The sequence below is a fragment of the Harpia harpyja genome, chromosome 10 (genome assembly GCF_026419915.1).
Source record: "Harpia harpyja isolate bHarHar1 chromosome 10, bHarHar1 primary haplotype, whole genome shotgun sequence".
In the NCBI taxonomy this organism is placed as follows: Eukaryota; Metazoa; Chordata; class Aves; order Accipitriformes; family Accipitridae; genus Harpia; species Harpia harpyja.
The window spans coordinates 46,630,098-46,648,443 of NC_068949.1; the positions used below are offsets into that span (position 1 = coordinate 46,630,098).

The 18,346-nt window shown below is 43.0% G+C and overlaps 1 protein-coding gene across 2 annotated transcripts in view; it reads left to right on the forward strand.

Moving 5' to 3' along the window:
- The window catches only part of INPP5A (inositol polyphosphate-5-phosphatase A), a 259,975-nt gene that overhangs the window by 62,486 nt on the left and 179,143 nt on the right, over positions 1–18,346 (forward strand). For both annotated transcript variants that reach the window (XM_052800297.1, XM_052800298.1), the window contains exons 2-3: positions 1,431–1,472; positions 17,119–17,219. In XM_052800297.1, the coding sequence (XP_052656257.1) occupies positions 1,431–1,472; positions 17,119–17,219 (143 nt within the window). The remainder of the gene's footprint in view (positions 1–1,430; positions 1,473–17,118; positions 17,220–18,346) is intronic.

Consider the following 18,346-nt stretch of genomic DNA (forward strand, 5'->3'; position numbering starts at 1 on the left):
TTTATTAATTTAAGACGTCCCTGAGCTCGGGCCAAGATTCATCCCAGTTGGCTTCAGGCGCAGAACGAGGGGCTGCTCAGGCGAGTCCAAGTGCTTGCTTGCACCCAGCCCCGTGCTCCCGCATCGGCGGCTCCCCCGCACCAAGAGCAATCACTTCCATAAGAAATACTGAGAAAGCTAATTGCTAGAAAAAGTAATTGTTCCTAAGGAGTGAAAACTTCACCTTCTTGACAAATAATGTCTGAACTGCAGAATTGTCAAGGAGTGATCAACATAACGGGAGGTTGACGGATAGCAAAGGGCAAACATGGTGCTTTTGTCCCTCAGCTTTCAAAAACTTTTGTAGACTTGTAGAATTTATAGGCTTACAGAACTGGATGACTTTTATAGACTTGTAGACAGAAAAAAAAAAAATTTTTTTACTACTTGCAAATCTTTATAGCCACCTATGGGTAAATCTTTGTACAATAAGCAGTCAATATAAATTAGTAAGTTCAAAGTTGTATCCAGCTATTTGAAAATAACACACTTGATGGGAAAACAGAGCAGAACAGAAATTTCATGCCTGTATATTTCCTTCTGGGCAGCCGGTGTCTTAACTGTTACTAAAGGGAGGATGTTGAGGCATCTCTCTAATTTTCAGTTCAATACGTTCTGCTGCCTCCCACAGATACTGTACATTCCTGTTATTGCTGTGAGAGAAAAGTCTGATTTGGGTTTTTATTCCCCACTATGGTGCAAAATTTATACAGAAGTCTTGCTGAAGATAAAAACAACCGTTTCTCTTGTAGCTGTACATTTGATGTGTGAAAACAGGTTATCTCCCTCCATTGTAATCGTATCTGGGGTGGGCTATATTTCTGAAAAGGCAGAACTTCGTACTTACCATATTTTTGCAGCTTCAGTTTTCATAACTTCTGTAGCAATCTTGAAATGCTTCTCCCAGTTTGTCCTTGACAGGAGCTGTAATGCGCTCGAGCATCCTGCAAAAGCACGGTCGCCCCTCTGAGCCAATTCGTTAAAAGTAAATCCGTGTAACTTGACGCTCAGATTGCAAGAGCTGGGTATCAGCAGTTCATGTAAAGTTTTTGATACCCAGCCAATGAAGGTGTACTTCTAAAAGCACACGTTTCAATATGTGTCAAGTCTGTTGATTTAATTGCTTGATCATCTTGTATGTGTATGAATGTTGTGAAGTTGTATATGAAATGTACCTTCTTAGTGAAAATCTGAGAAGAGGGGACTCAAACAAAAAGGAGAGGTCTGTGCATTGGCACTTGTGGAGGAACATCCTCACGTTTGTACTTTTTTCTTTAATTGTGGGGAAAACTCCCCACTTGAATGCACTGAGGAAAGCAATAAGTATCGGGATATTATTATAAAAATACATTACTCCTATTCTTAATTGATTTTTGTATTTTGTTTTTCAGCCAGAAAATTTACAGAAGAATTGGCTTCGGGAATTTTATCAGGTAAGGTAAAGCTTATTCTCTTGTGGAGTTCTATGCACACTTGCTTATTGGCATAATTAATAATGTCCAAGATCTTTTGCTTTGTGAAGTCACTAACTATTTTATAGTCAAAACCAGTCCTAAAAGGTATGTCTCTTTCTGGATTTCTAAGGAATGATGATAAAAATTCAGTGTATAAACACAATTTGTTCTCATTGACAGTCCTCTGCCTAAAAAAAGGTTTGACATTTTATAAAAATTACTTTAGTTTGGCATGAAATGGTCTTTTAAGTCTCCTGAGTAAGAAATGTATTTAAGTGATTTTAAAAAAAAAAAAAAAAAAATCTGTTGAGAAGTCCAGTTTAATTTGTATTGAAATCTAACAATTTCTGATGTTGGTTTGCAATAGATCAGTCCTACTGTCTGCTCTTTCTTGAAAATTTTCTTGTTTAGGCAATGTGAAAATACTGAAATGGAACCCATATTATAAAATGTGTTGTAAACTTCAGGTGTGGGGTTTTTTTAAAGCATGAAAGCCACTCTTACACATTGTGTTGTTGTATAGAGACTTGTTTAACTTGCAGAGTTCATGCAGAAACATGTAAGCGAGCAGTAGGAAATCAGCACTGTTGAACACAAAGGTGTCATCCCTAGGAAATAGAGTGGCATTTCACTCTGACAGCTTGTGTCGTATCTGCCAGAATTGATAAAATGAGATTCATGAAATCACAGAATGGTTTGGGTTGGAAGGGACCTTAAAGATCATCTAGGTACAGCCCCCCTGCCATGGGCAGGGACACCTTCAACGAGACCAGGTTGCTCCAAGCCCCATCCAACCTGGCCTTGAACACTTCCAATGATGGGGCATCCACAACCTCTCTGGGCAACCTGTTCTAGTCTTTTACCACCTGCATTGTAAAAAATTTCTTCTTTATATCTAGTCTAAATCTACCCTCTTTTAGGTTAAAACCATTACCCCTTGTCCTATTGCAACAGGCCCTGCTAAAAAGTCTGTCTCCACCTTTCTTATAAGCCCCCTTTAAGTACTGGAAGGCCACAAGATTCCTTTATTCAGTTTTACATCTCGTATAAAAAAATGGTTAAAGCAACAACATTCTGCTGTTCAAGTCTTAAAGTGAAACTATATACAGAAAAAATTATTAGCAGTATTTTATCTTTTGCTTTTTTGTAATTGAAAACATCCTGTAATTATTTATATGCTCAGGTTACTGGTGCAGCCTATGACCTTTATTGCAATTTTGTAAAATACTGCAGTTTGCTTTTTCTGGCAAGTTTAATGGATTTGCAAAAATCTGAGATGCAATAACTAGTCTTAAATTCTTCACTATCTGTCAACTTCACAAAAGATTTCACCTGTTTGTTTTTCTTCTTCCATCTTGATTACTGCTATATGTACATGATGCTCAAACTGTGCAGGCTTTCTCAGCTAGTTCTGATTTAAACCCTCTTCACATCTTCAGGAAAGACTTCCTATGAAGAAAATAGAAATGGATAGAACTGTTTTTATTTTGTTGGGTTTTTTGTTGGTTGGTGGGGGGTTTTTGTTTGTTTTGTTTTGGTGGGTTTTTTGGTTTTGGGTTTTTTTTTTTTTTTGAGATCACTGCATATTTTTCAGCATCACATTATTTATGCATCTTTATCAAGGAGACTCCTTACGTGTTCACTTGTTTACTAAAGTGGAGTGAGCACTGTGGAAATGCTTCCAAATAGTTTGTGGAAAACAGGAAGAGGAGGGGAAAAGAATGAGCTGCTAGTACCTTAAAGCAGGGACCACTAACATGTAACTGGACATGGTCTGTGTTTGGTCCAGTGAATATTGTGTACACAAAGTTCAAAATACGAAGAAAACGATACGTTAACATTCCCACGTGGCCAGGCAAGTGTAGGGTCCAGACCAGCAAAAGTGTAGCTAAAGTAGACCTGAACCCATCCCTCAGCTGCAGTAGTTTTGCTACGTCCACCCTCCCTCTCCGTGCTTCTGCCCTCCATATCTGCAATTGGTGAAGGCTGTATTTAAAAGAAAAAGAGAAAGAAGGAAAAAAAAAAAAAGTACCAATTCTGCTCATTGCTGATAGCAGACAGGCAGTCCTCAGCGTGTTTTGAGGAACAGTGCTGTTCAGTAGCCTTGAACCCTTCTTCCTCTCTTCAGTGTGTGCAGCAGGATGACTGTTTACGCCGTGTTCACAAACGCAGTAGGAAGTGGAATAAAACTTTATAAAAAGCTCTTTAAGGAAGAGACTAATATGCTTGTACCAAAAGTAGCACAGCACCGTCCTGATACTAGGCTGCATAGCAACCTAGCAAATGTACAATTTCAGAATTTTTTTTTTTCCAATTCTGCATGCTTTGTTGAAAACATCTGCAAATTGAACTTCATCAGAAGTACTGGAAAATAACTCTTAATATTTCTTTGTAAACTCGAAACCCAGATAAACCACAGACCACAATTTTTTCCATTCTTCTGAGGAATTCAATTTGCATATGTAGTTGTGTCAATACAGTTTGCGTAACTTCTGAGGATGAAGTCCTTTTGTAAGCAGTCAAAATAATCTCCACAAAAAAGGAAGCACAATTACCACTCTTAAGTTTAAAATGTTTCTAGAAATTAAACCCATAATGGAGACGTGTCTTTGAAGTGGTGTCAAAGAACGTACCAATGAAGGAGCCTTTTGGGGGCTTGTTGTTAAGTTCCAGTAAATTAAAATAAGAGATTTTAATTGCTGTGATGGGTAAAAATACAAGTCACTTAACCTATGTATTATCATTGATTTATATGCTCTATGCATTTCTGAGAATGTGGTAGCATATGGAGGACTAAAATAACATTCAAATGTCACATACTAAAATTTTTAAACTTCTGCCATTGATCTACAAATATCCTACATTATTAACATGAAAAATATGGAAGATCTAATGCTGTTAAATTAAACAGTTTGTCCAAGAAATACAAACAGGAAAAAAAATACTTTAAATAAACTTTAAGCCATCATTAAAAACATCCCTTACAATGTAGTAGCCTATAAAGCAGCATGCTACTTGATCACTTTTGTTGACAACACAGTTGACACAGCTGAGAGATGTCGTTTTGTCTGATCTGTTTTCCTTGGATTCATCAGTCTCCAGTCTTGTAAAAGTGGAGCCTGCCGTTTTGGGTGACCTCTGACTTGGTGGTTTAAAATTGATTTAACTATCAAACACTGGGTAGTTTTCTACCAGTCCACTATTACTTGCTGCTTTTCCCCCAAGGCAGAGTAAAACAAAACGAAGGAAGAGTTCAACTGAACTCAATTCCAGGTATTTATAGATATTGGCTTTTGGCATGCTCCCCGGAGGAGGTGATGGTGGAGCCTTTCCCATGCACGTCATGAAGCACTGGAATAGACAGCGCCCTTGACGTGCTGCTGACAACAGGCTCCTAGGAGGAAAGAGTGGCCTGGATCTCAGAAACTTGCTTGTTTTCCATCGCTAAATTTATAGTGAAGCTTGTCCTCCTCGCTGCTCTGCTTTTTCCATTTGATCTGATGGGTGAATACTTGGCATTCATTTTGGGGCTTTGTAACACTTTTCCTTATGATATAAGCCATAGGTATTGTATTCTCATTACATGTAGATGAACAAGAAGGCTTAAAGCTAGCCAGCTTGTGCAAAAAAGTAGTAGATAATGAAGGTCGGCATTTCTGGTAGTGCTCTAGTAGTGAGATGCTTTAGGAACAAGAAAAGTCTTCTGAAAAATCCATCCACCTGTCCGTGAATGCTGAACACACTGATGAAAGTACATCATCTAATTAAAACACAGTATCATCAGAAACATTCACCAAATGACTGAAAAATGCCGTGTTCCTTCTCTTCTGTGGATTACAATGTTAACTTTAAAGTTAGGGTATTTCAAATTACCTATAAAGCAGAAAGAAGTATCAGGTCTCCTCCCATGTTCTTCCTCTTCTCCCTGTGCTCCGTCCCCCTCCCAAAGGTAGTGCATGAAGAATACGTGTGCTAGTGTGATGGCAGCTTAAAGGAGAGACTTAACCTCCCCGAGCCCTCTGCCTTTGGTTTGGTGTAGGTTAAGGTGGTGATTGTCTGAAGGTGTCGATTTTTCTGAGCATCTATTGTCAAGTAGTGATACTCTTCAGAAGGAGCACAGAGAATCTGAATTTGTGATGTGTGTGCTCTGGCTCCGGAATTCCTCAAATTTCTGTTTTCAGCTTTCCTCTGTGAAGCCAGGAAAGTACCTGTCCTATAGGAAAGTGGAGAATTTTGTTTGTTTAATTCATCTCTAAAAGCTAAGCTGTCTTGAAATACGGCAATTTGAGAATTGGCCCAGCGGATTTTTTTTCTTCTATAATTATAATAAAATTTTGCATCTTACTGCCTCTTGCCTTACCATCACTGAACTAATTTTTAAATTTGTAAGCATGAATAAGGCAGCCAGGAGTATCTCTCCTTGATCCATAGTGTTTTGAAAGTTAGCTCCCTCCAGACAGCTGCTGGTCAGGGGGGTTTCCATCCCATGCCTGTTCCCAGCCCTCCTCGGCTGTGGCTGTGCCTGTACCTGTACCTGTTCCACCTCTGCTCCTGCCGTCCCCTTCTGAACCTGCCTGCCCCGGGTGCAGGGTCTGGGGTCTGGGAAGGTGCGGGCGGACAGACGGGGCCGTGCTGCTGCAGCACAGCCCCGGGCTGGGGCCGGTGGGGCCATGGGAAGCTGAACCCGGACCTGGCACCTCCCTCGTGGCTTAATTTAGGGCAGCGAAGCCTTGAAAGTTCAAGGACCTCCTGTTTGCTGGAGAACCCTGCTCTTCTTGGTGAAGAACGGGAAAGTGGTGTTAACGAGGCTGACAAAGGCCACACGGTTTTCTGCAGCTCTGTCTTACCTCTGGAGTAGAGAAGGTACAAGCTGTGCTTTGCTTTTTACCTTGAGACGAGAAGGAGCATTCAGTGGGCTGGCTGCCATCTCAGAAGTAAATTTTTACTTTTTAAGTTTGGAGTTGTAAGGGACAGCAAGCGGTTATGCGTACTTGCCGTCTAAAACATGCTTTGATTTGGGCTTGGGGGCCTAGGTTAGAACTTCCAATAATAGATTAAATTATTTCTTCATTTCTTTGTTCATTGTTGCAGTCTTTTTTCTTTGTGCAAGGAAGCCATTCAGTTTATGGAAATTATTAAATACCCGTTAGTAGGTGTAGACATTACAGAAATCTACTTTTTCCTGCGTGCGGTACTGCTGCCATAGGTGGATATATATCCATCTGTAATATGGATCTTTATACATAAAGTGGAGTACGATGAGTGTAAGCCCGTGCCCAGCAAAGCCGCACAAACGTGCGAGGTGTCCCGTGGTGCAGTTAAAACCCTGAAGCGGGACTGTCTCGGCTGGGCGAGGTATGCACCGGTGCTGCTGCTGCTGCTGCTGCGGGGGGTGCAGTGGCCAGCCCTGGTGTGAGCCGCCCCCAGCGCCGCCGCGTTGGCCAAGGGTTTGCTTTGGTGACAGCAAGTGCCTAGATAGCGAGACGGCCCGCTCCTCTCCGCCTCTTGGGAAGGTGAGGGCAGGATGGCAGCACAGTGGGGTCTTGGGCACCTTTGCGGGATCTTCTGCACTTCGCTTTCAGTGCGGAGTTTGTTGCTCTGATTGCTGTCCCAAAAAAGAGAAGATTGGTGTCTGTGTGCGGTTTGCAGACGGGTTGCATGTAGTATTAAAATGTTATTAAAGCCTTTCGATAGGTGTATTTAAGCTCCATTTATTCCAAGTGTGATGATTCTCCCTGAGCTTTACTCTCAAAGTCCCTTTGAGTCCCCCCCCACACAGGTGTTGTCTGTGACTTCAAACCTAAAAATAGGTCAATTACTTTGCTTCAAATGTGGCTGAAAGAAAAAGGAGATTTAGAACAACTTTTAGTGTGTATAGATGGAACTGACATTAAAATAGGAAGCACAATTTTCTGAGGTGGACTACAATCACAGACTTTTAAACGTAATTGATGTCTGATTTGCAACAGTCAGGCTATTAGTGCGTATGTCAGTGAAACTAATTCCCTTAATACCATTAACCACCCTACCTGTATAATTGCTAAGTGATTCACTGTTTTTCTTCCAGCATATTTGTCTTTTTTAGTAATATTCATAAAATCTTTGAGTCTTCTCTTTCATTAAACAATTTGATCATAACCGTTAAGAATCTTGATAATCTCCGTGGTAGCATAGCTGGTTATTTTAAATGCTATGGATTTGCAGGCTGTGTTTTGTTTTGTTTTAGACCCTAGTAATAAGAAAATCACATTTTGCAGGTATGTAATGCATGAAGCTCACAACATTTGTTCACTTGAATGCTTTTGGCAGCCCCTGTTAACTGGCTGGTCAGAATAGGCTCTAGGCCACCAAAATTTTTGGAAGGTGTGGGGAATTATGTGTAAGTGATTTTACAAGAGACTTTTTTTTTTTTTTTTTAGTTAAAAAACCCAACAATAAAATGCAGAACAGAAGCTATGGTTGGAAGATAAATGTCCCTGAAGACAGGGAATACTGTAATGGGATAAACTATCAATGATAAAAGATACCCAGCTTACTGGGCATCGTGTTTAGGGAAGGAGGAGAACAAACAACAAGCAATTGTTTTGTTAAAAGTCGCCTCAATACCACACAGAGGTGATTAAGAGGAGAAGACAGTTTGCCTGTCAGGAGTGTCTTTGCTGGGGAGGTTGTTTTCTTTTGTTTGTGCAGCGAACGGTGGCCCGGTCAGAAGTGTCAGCTATTCACTTCTAGCTCTTGGGTGGCAACAGTTGTGACCCGGACTTGCATTGATCGTGTGGGTACAGAGTGAAAAGGTACAAGGTTGTCAGTGTGTTGTGGAACAGCTTAGCATGTCCCATGCTTTGGTTGGTTTGTTGAGCTGGAGAAATGTGTAAGCATGTTGTAAAGGCAAATGGGATCGTTACTGATGTTGCACAGTGGCTTGGAAGGATGTCCTGAGGCAGCTGTGCCAGCCTGGCTTTGCTAAGGCAACGCTGCATGACTGGTACGTACAGCAAAATCAGTCTGTGGCTAGGAAACTCATCCGCCTCCTGTGGTGTTATTATGCCTGTCATCAGCCTGAGCACTGCAGAAGGACCCGGGCAGTTCAGTAACGTGCTCTCTTCTGCGTTGCACTCTGCGCGACTTCCAACAGCAAAATCTATGCACTTGTTAGAAGTGGAAGCAGGCATTATGGGGGAAGGATGTTGCAAAATCCCAGGTTTTGCAGAGTTTGCTCTAGTTTCTAGTGTTCAAAGCAGAAAGTAGTATCTGCAGTTGAAAACAGTCCACTGGAATCAAGATAAAAGAAAGAAGTCTTGTAAGCAAGTATATCATACCATGCACTTGATAATCAGAAATCGCAGCAAACGGGGAAAAACTGTCTTTATGGGGAGGCAGAATTCAGCAAAGTCCTAATGCTGGTTATTATGCCCCATCTCTTAACTGTGAATAGTTACTGGTAACTTGGGTCTTAAATATTTTAATTTAGACTCCCATCCTCTTTTCAGTAAAAATTCTCTTACCCCAAAAGCATACCTTGGAAACAAGGAGGGAAAGTGGCTCTTCAGAGGAGAGTGAAAACAGATTGTGAGAACAGTAGTTTGGAGCATTTTGTGTGTGATGGGGAAGAGTTTAGTGCTTAACAAGAAATTAGATGATTTGATGAACTAGATGTTATGCAAATGCTGGAGTATTCACAGAATATGCAAATAGGATTATTGTCCTACTTGTGTAAAGTGCCCAGTACCCAGGCTCACAGCCTTAATGTTAGGTCACAGGAAAAAAATAAGGAGGAACAAGAAGTTTCAAGAGCATCCAAGGAGCTGTTTGCAAGAGAGGGCTGTAGGGGCACATAGAAAGGACTTTTGTTGATTTATTTATTTACTTAGGGGTGTTTTTTCCCTTTTCACCCCCCCTTTCCCCATCCCTTCTACTTTCTTCAGCTGCATTGAGCCTACTGTTTGGGGTGGGAGGAGTTAAGGAGCTGGAGCTATTGAAAATCTCTACTAATTTTAGTAACGATCTTCTTGTGTAGCATTCATGGCAGATGGTCATTTTAGATGAAAATATGGAGGCAGAGGGATTTTTTTCCCCTAATGCAATTTTCCGTGTTGCTTAATGTGTTTGAGAGTATTTAAAGCCTTTATTTGTGGTAATACAGAAGTTAAAAGTTCACCTAAAAACTAAAGGTCATCTTGGCATTGCTGCATGGGAACTTTGTCTATTAGCTGTTTTAAAGAAAGAAGAAGGGGGGGGGGGGAGAAACCACCCACCAACCCAAACCCCAGCCACTCAGTAAAGTTGTTTAATTGTTTTAGTGGACTTAATCCTGTTTAACTAGAAAGGGTGATTAACCGAAATGTTCTGTTACAGACCTGCAACCAGCAACCCTTGATAGTTCAGATCTTGGGCCTTTTTCAGATGGGTGCTTTTTCCCCAGGTAGGGTTGTTTGGGTTTTTTTGCTTGAATCCGTAGCCTGAAAACAGAGTAGAAACGCCTGCCTGCGCCACACGACGTACGCATGCACGGGCGGTAGCCCGTTTCCCAAAGCTGCAGCCTTGCTGCAGATGGTTTGGTGAGCAATCCCGGCGGGAAGGCTGGACCGCGTCTGGGCCGCCCGGGGGGACGCTGGGTGCCAGGCAGCCAGCAGCCAGCCCAGCCCTGACATCACGGAAACTTGTGGCATCCTGCGCCTGCCGCAAGCAGAAAACGGGTCTCTGGCGCTTGCCGCCTGCCTCTGCTTGCTCCTTACAGCAACAAGCTGTGACTTGGCGCGCCATCTCCTGCACCCGGCAATGGGAATGATAGGTGTTCCCCCGTCCCCACAGAGAAGAGCCCTTCTCTCGTGGTGGTGGGCAAGCGGCTTGCCCGCTGGCGCAGGGAGGTGGCGAAGAGCGGTGTGCTCCCCGGGGTCCGCTGCCTGCTGCCCACGCTGCCGCTGCCGAGGTGCCGTAGGTGCCACGTCCTCGGGGAACAGGCATGGCAGGTACTGTTCAGGGAAGATTATTCAGGGCTTTCCTAGATTGCAGCGTACACTCCAAGTTAATCCCTCTGCCTTACTAGTTTATATGTTGGTTCCTTTTTCTGTAGTGTGCATTAATGCATGAACATAACCTGTATTTAGAAATACATTTTTCCCTTACTCTCAACCCTTCTTACTGTTTTCTATCACGTAAGCTTTGTTAAACAACAAAAAAAAAAAGATCTACCTGCTTAAGCTGAAAATTTTCCATGTATGTGCTTCATCAGAGTTTTGGAGGGAACCTCCAGAAAACAGTGCTTCCTCCTTCTGTAAATGAGACTTAAAAATACTCATTTTTGATTTTGAAAAAATAAGTGTACGTCCATGCCGGTAGTAACAGTTTCTTACAAAGCTGTGCTACCCGCAGGCTTCAGAGTAGGGATGCGATGGTTCTGGTTTTGGCACATTTGGAGGTCTGTGTTTCACCCATCCTTCACCGGCGTCCGAGGTGGAGAGGCAGGCATGGGCAGACCCAGGAGCTCCCCCCGGGAGCTGCCAGCCAAGCCGGGGAAGGAGGAGCACTAGGGTGGGATGCAAACCCCAAACAGTGATGGGGACTGTGAACAAGGGCGAGGATGCCGGGCAACTGGAGCGTGGGTATCTCGGAGCTGGGGGGAGCCCTGACCTGCGGCTATGGCGGAGCCCTGCTGTGGGTGCAGGTCTGGGAGTGCCTTGGGGCTGTCTGCCCTGCCCTGAGCTGCAGGGTAAGGAGCCGTCTGTGGACATCCCTCCTCAAGCTACTCAAGTGACAGAGTGATAGGGGAGGGTGTAAAGCTGCTTAGCCAGCTGATGACGGTGTGTTCCTACATTCCTTTGTAAGGGTTTAAGAAAAAACCCTTAAGGAATTACTTTAGAATGATGCTGCAGTGTCATTAACAGTAAAGATCTCAAAATGCCAGTTGTGGAGTTACCTCTGCTGTGCATACCTGATAAGTAATTGCAAGTCAGTCTCTTCCTGTCCTTAGTTTACTGCATACCATTAAATTACATTAAAATTTAAGTAGCAATTGCTGGGTAATGACTTCCTTGGCTGTGGTCACACTGTGCTATGGTAATGCACCAGAGGTGATGTCAGCTGTGGATGCTCAAATGTGCGTTGAGGTTGTACAGCAGTAACCCCTTCACACAGGCTTTCTTTAAACAATGACTTTATGCCCCCAAAACACAGCTCTGACTTGCAGGCACAGGGGGGAGTGCTTCTCCCCTCTGTAGGTCAGATGCCACGGGTTGCTTTACTTTATGAAATGAAGACCGTTAGTAATGGTTCCCTTGGAAAGCACCCTGCCTGGGGGCAAGGGCAGACTCATACGGGCCATGGCAACGTAAATCCCCTTCCCCTCTGCTTGCTCTCTCCCTGCAGTCCTCTGCCTTGTGTGCTTCACTGATCTCCACTCAACAAGCAAGGCAGAAGGTTAGCTGCCAAACCTCTGCTACAAAGTCTTTGAACAACTTGGATCAAGTCTATCAGGTTGTTCATGTAGACAGACTATGGATAACATAACTTAATTTTTCTTGATGGGGGGACTGAATTCAAGTTCCATAGGCAACCTTATTTTCAGCATTTCTAAATTGTAGAAGAACACTTTCAGGTTTTAACAATGTTCCTGTCATGGCTAAGGTGTAATGTCAGATGTTTCATGTCAATAGAAGACGACCCTGTTTCAGTGACAGGGAATTTCAGAATGATTTAACCAAAAAACCCACTATGGCTATCATCAAAGTCTCTTGAATCACGTAACAAGAGCTAGAAGTTGGATTTGTCAGTTAATATCAAATAAGAAATACAAGGAGCAGGCTCATCTGGACTACTGCCTGGGTATGCACTTGTAAAAAATTTTTTTTTTTTTTTTTTTTTTGCTTCTTCAGGCTTACAGAAATTGCAAATACTTGGAATGCTTTAGGACCACAAATGCTAAATTGACTTGTACATATGTCACAGTTCACAAGGAAACTAAAGCTCATATTTTGATATTTTGACTATATTACTGTTTTGTTTTTTAAAGAAGTAATCCTGGGGATTACTTGGGACATCAAGGCTCAAGTTTCTGCCTTGCTTGGATCAAGGTCTAAAAATGATGCCCTCACTCCTGCACACGCATTACCCTCTCTGAGAGACTCGTCTTGCCGTTTGCAGAGCTGGCTGGCTGTGCGGTGCAGGGCTGCATGTCCTTTCCCAGCTGCTGTCGCAGCTCCAGCAGACTTTTACCTGCACTGCCCTGCGGCACGCCAGGCTTGGGGCACCCCAGCTGCAAGGGTGCTCTCCTCCACTCTGTCCCCTTACCTGTCCCCTCTCCAAATAGACAAAGACCTATAGGAATGGAAAGAAGTTAACGTTATATTTTTCACTAGTTTTATATTTGTACTTAACGATGTTGGAGCTCAATTACCTGTATCCCCAAAACCAACTTCTAATTGTGGCTTCCTTTACGCTATTCTTGTATATCCAGAAATTGAGAATAATGCCCAACTTTGTAAAAACATTGGGCTACTGTAGATGCAAATTCAGTGTTTATGTGATCTTGTATATGATCTTTAACCTCTGGTAACTGAGTTTTCAGTTCTGAAGTATTTATTACTCATTATTATGTACAGTTTGTTCTTTCGTAACAGTAGAAAACTAGTAAAAGGTAATGAAGCAGAGCCAATTTGCTCTTAGTTGGAGGGTATTTATTATATGAGAGGATGGTAACTAATATTCAGGTACGTTTTTGTGGTTTAACCTACAAGGAATGCCAGGAAGGCCTCTTACTGCTATTAAGCCAGTGCTGTTTCCCCATTAAAAAATGGCTTATAATTATTTTTTATTTTTTAATATCTGCTGTGATTCCAAGCTCTCAAGGATTTGAATGCATACAAAAAACCTGTGGCCTGCATCTCAGTTCACAGTCTGGAAATGTTTTCTGTTGCTGCTGCTGTAGCACAGTAAAGTTGTTCTCCAGTGTTTTCTCAAGGCAGGACTCCACATTCAAGGCTCCCTGTTACTCATTGTTCAAAAATGTGAGATAGCTTATGCCTAGATCTTACTTGAAACCATTTATTTTACTTTTGTCATATCAGTTTATTAGTTTTATTAGCTGTGTAAGAAGAGATCTTAATGAAGCAAACTGTTGTAGCAGTTAAGATGAATAATGCAATGTGCCAGCACATTCTTGCTGTGTTCGCAATAAGCAGTTACTGGATGTGTTGCTTTGAAACAGTAAGAGTTGGATATGTTTGCTTTACAAGACTAAATAGTTACAACTGTTTTCTAATTATGGTAATTTCATAGAGCTGTCCAAGTAGATAAGATCAGGACTTGGAAGCCAAAACTGATTTGGAGCAATAAAGCACATGGAGAGTTGGGACTGCATGTTGTTTAGGGACCACAAATAAGCTCTGTTATGAAGTTCGATTTCACAGGCTGTGTTTGGTTAATATTTATCTCCACGATAGTGAAGAAAATGAACCAACCAGTTAAACTTCATAAAGATGCTTGACTATTAGTTCATTGCTAATGGATTCTGTGATTGCAGGCTGCTATCAGGTAGCCCCTTAGGCAGCACCTTAGGAAGAAAGGAGCATCTCTATGGGGACACTTGTTTCCATTCCACCATGTCTTCCCCATGCCGTGACTACATGGGCAGACCCTCCCCTGCACCATGGGCAGGACAGTGTGCACCGCAGCCCATGCTGCAGGTCCCTGTCAGTTGGAGCACCCAGGGAACCCGCTTGGGTACCCGTCCCACCCCCGGCGTTTGGTAGAGTTGAACGCCTTTAAACATAGAGAAGTTAGTCTTGGACTTTGGTTTCCACATCTTAGTGCGGCCCTCAAGTTCCCGTTTGACAGTTCTTGCTGAAAATTAAAGTAGACATTGAGACTTTTGGAAATTGAAACCTCTCTCCTGAATGTTGGTAGTTGTAGTCAGAAAAAACAGTTTTTGTATGTTCAGAACCACTTTAGATATGTGTCCTGTTCAGTGCCATGTTTGGTGTTGGACAAGATACTTAAGAAAAACTTCCTCAGCAAAGCTTTCTCTTAATTGTTTGTGAATCTATAAAATTAACTACTGTTAATGTAAGCTTTCATAGTTATATCAAATATATATCAAAGGAAAAGTACGTGCATGTCCCAGTTGGGTGTAATTTCTTGGGTTCCAGGTATTTTTTTTAGCCTTCTGTTTTGTAGTCTGCTTATTTTTTTAATTTTTTTTAATTTTTTTTCAGTTGAACTTTCCATTGGGTCCTGCTTTAGCTCATTCTCGGTCCTTGCTGATGATGGCCTGTTTTTAAAGCAAGATTGCTACGTATCATAGTTAGGCAGAAACCGGCATTAATGAGCTAGCTAAAGTGCACAAAGATCCACAAACATGCATGTGGGAGGGAGTATTCACTCTTTTCCTTTATATACTAACATTAGTGAGTAGCTTACCTCAAAATGCCTCACCGAGCACGTTGCTGTCAAGATTTGTTTCGATGATGGGGAAGCTGAGGTACAGAAGAGGAAGTGACTTGTCTGAAATCACTCGGAAACCAGCGGCTGTTATCTCCTTTTTGCGAGTCTAACATAGCTTACATTAGAAATGCTGTAATTTCCTGAATTTACTGTGTGATCTGTAAACAGTAGTATGCCATACTCCCGTTGGCTTTGGCGTTCATGAACCGCTGGCAGGCTTCCTCGTGCCCCAGTTGGCGCTGGGCTCGCCCTGGGCGCGCTCCGATGAACGGCGACTGCCTCGCGGCCCAGGATGCCCGCTCCAGGCTCTGTCCGAGGGGCGTCCCTGAGAAGCGATGTGCCGCCAGCAGTGATAAGACCTCGCTGTCGACTTGCCCTCTTGCGCCCAACGGGCACATGGGGCACGTGCTCTGGGGCGTCCTTCGAGCAGAGATAGGCAGCGTCGCCTGCGGGTGCTCGTGGGTGGTGGACGTACTTGCCGCCAGTCCGTTCCACTGTGCTTCCCTGAGCTGAGCAGCTATGTTGTTGTGAGAAGGTGGCAGTTAAAAGCGGGGATGGATTACGGTTTGCCTTTTGCTCAATGGAAAGCTGCTGCGTTTCAGATTTTGCTTTAATTCATTACCTTTTTTTTTTTCTCCCTCATTTTGCTTGATTTTCTAACAAGATAATTTGCATGGTCAGGAGTGAGGAATTTTGTACTCTGTCATCAGATCAAATGATAATTTCTCTCTACCCTGGTTTAAAAGAAACATTTTTAAAGACCTTTTTACAGTAATATTAGTCACTATTGATTTACATAATTAAAAGCATGACTGCAAAGTTTTATTGTGTCTATCCCGTTTCAGAGTCACAGGGTACCAGCAGCAAAAAAAATTACTATGAAAGGAGAGCTATCCCTGTTACTTTTTTCAGTTACTCTTCATTGCAGTGAGTTGAAGTTAGAACTCCTCTCAGTAATCATGCCCATCTCCTGCACATCTGTCTGCCACCCATCCCCAGTACAGCAATGGGGGAGGATGCTGTGCTCCCCGTGTGGTGGAGAATCCCGAACCTGCCGGCACCAAAGCCTGCAGAGAGGAGTTAATTTATTATTCTGCTCCAAGCAGCTCATGGAAACCAGGCCATTCTTCCTCTGAATGGCCACATGGACAACGTGGCCTTTGTGCTGGCTGGGACTGCCGAGTGCCACCGAATCAAAAATAAGTGAATTGTATTTCAGATTTTTAATGTGTTATTTACCGTGTATGCTTGCATCAGCACATACTTGATTATTTCAGACTGTTACCCTTTTAAAAAATAGAAATAGTTCTGTAGCTTGTGTCCGTTAATTCACAAGATAAGAAGACATAAAATACAAGTTGTAGAGACTCAGTATCAACACAGAGACATTTTTAGATGTGTTGTCTGCAATGCTGAATATAGTTAACGCTGAGAAAATCTATTAGGACCAAATAACATTGAACGTGTGTTTAAAGTAGCAGCAAATTTATCAGTACTGTATATTTGATTTGGTGCATGCCCAAAAAAGCATACGTTCTAGGTTTTTTTTTTTTAGTATGATAATTGCATCCTAGTGCTGACTATTTAGTATTTAAGATACTTGCATTCTACAAGACTAAAACTTGGAATAGTGTGATGGATTTACATGCCTCCTGTATTAGATACGTGTGTATATATACCACAGTGCATGTGTTGTTTAAATACTTTTGTAAATAAGATACTCCATAAATAGAAATACCAAATGTGACAGCTAATCAGCATTCTGTCATGAGCTAATTCGAGATAATTTGTAAAAGTGGGAAAAAAACCACTTAAATTAATTCAGGTGTTTGAACTCTTCCAACTCCCAGACAAGGAGATGTTTTGATCATCTTAATGGTGTTAGGTCCTCTTTGAGATGAGTTGGAAGAGGTTCTATATTTGCTTTAAATGACTAGGAACTAATTCATAGTTTAAAAATGAAAATATTAGCTAAAAATAATTTAGATAATTATTATGTATTATGAGTCTTTCATGTGCATAACAAATGATGCTGGCCTTATTGCTTATTACTATTTTGCCAGTTACTTCTCTGATAACAGCTGATAGTCCTCCTTTCAGAAATAACACATCTGGATTTGTCATTTATGTTGTATGATGATAGTTGTGGATACAACTTTGTTAATAGTTGTTTATCTGTTTGTTTCAGGTTGTACATGCACACAAGCCCCACTTCATGGCTTTACACTGTCAAGAATTTGGAGGAAAAAACTATGAAGCTTCCATGTCTCATGTGGACAAGTTTGTTAAGTAAGTGTGGTGGGCTGACCCTGGCTGGGGGCCAGGTGCCCACCAATGCTGCTCTATCACTCCCCTCCTCAGCTGGGCAGGGGAGAGAAAATAGAATGAAAAGCTTGTGGGTCAAGATAAGGACAGGGAGAGATCACCTACCAATTACTGTCACAGGCAAAACAGACTTGACTTGGGGAAATCAGCTTAATTTATTACCAATCAAGTTGGAGTAGGGTAATGAGAAATAAAACCAAACCTTAAACACCTTCCCCCCACCCCTCCCTTCTTCCCAGGCATAGTTTCACTCCTGAATTCTGTACCTAACCCCCGCATCAGTGCAGGGGGATGGGGAATGGGGGTTGGGGTCAGTTCATCACACATTGTCTCTGCCACTCCTTCCTCCTCAGGGGCAGGACTCCTCACTCTTCCCCTGCTCCAGCATGGGGTCCCTCCCACGGGAGACAGTTCTCCACGATCTGCTCCAGCATGGGTCCCTTCCAGGGGCTGCAGTCCTCCAGGCACAGCCTGCTCCAGTGTGGGTCCCCCGTGGGGTCACAAGTCCTGCCAGCAAACCTGCTCCAGCGTGGGCTCCTCTCTCCACAGGGCCACAGGTCCTGCCAGGAGCCTGCTCCGGCGTGGGGTCCTCCCCGGGCTGCAGGTGGATATCTGCTCCCCTGTGGACCTCCCTGGGCTGCAGGGGCACAGCCTGCCTCACCATGGTCTTCCCCACAGGCTGCAGGGGAATCTGCTCCGGCGCCTGGAGCACCTCTTCCCCCTCCTTCTGCACTGACCTGGGGGTCTGCAGGGCTGTTTCTCTCGCATGTTCTTGCTCCTCTTTCTGGCTGCAGTTGCCATTGTGCAGAGCTTTTTTTCCCTTCTTAAATCTGTTCTCCCGGAGGCACTACCCCCGTCGCTGATGGGCTCGGCCTTGGCCAGCAGCGGGTCTGTCTTGGAGCCGGCTGGCATTGGCTCCATGGGACATGGGGGAAGCTTCTAGCAGCTTCTCACAGGAGCCACCCCTGTAACCCCCTGGCTGCCAAAACCTTGCCACGCAAAGCCAATACAGTAAGTAAGTAGAAGGTTGTATCTAGGAAGAAGTCGTTAGCTGTGCGAAGTAATGAGCTTTGAAATATTTTTCAACTTCA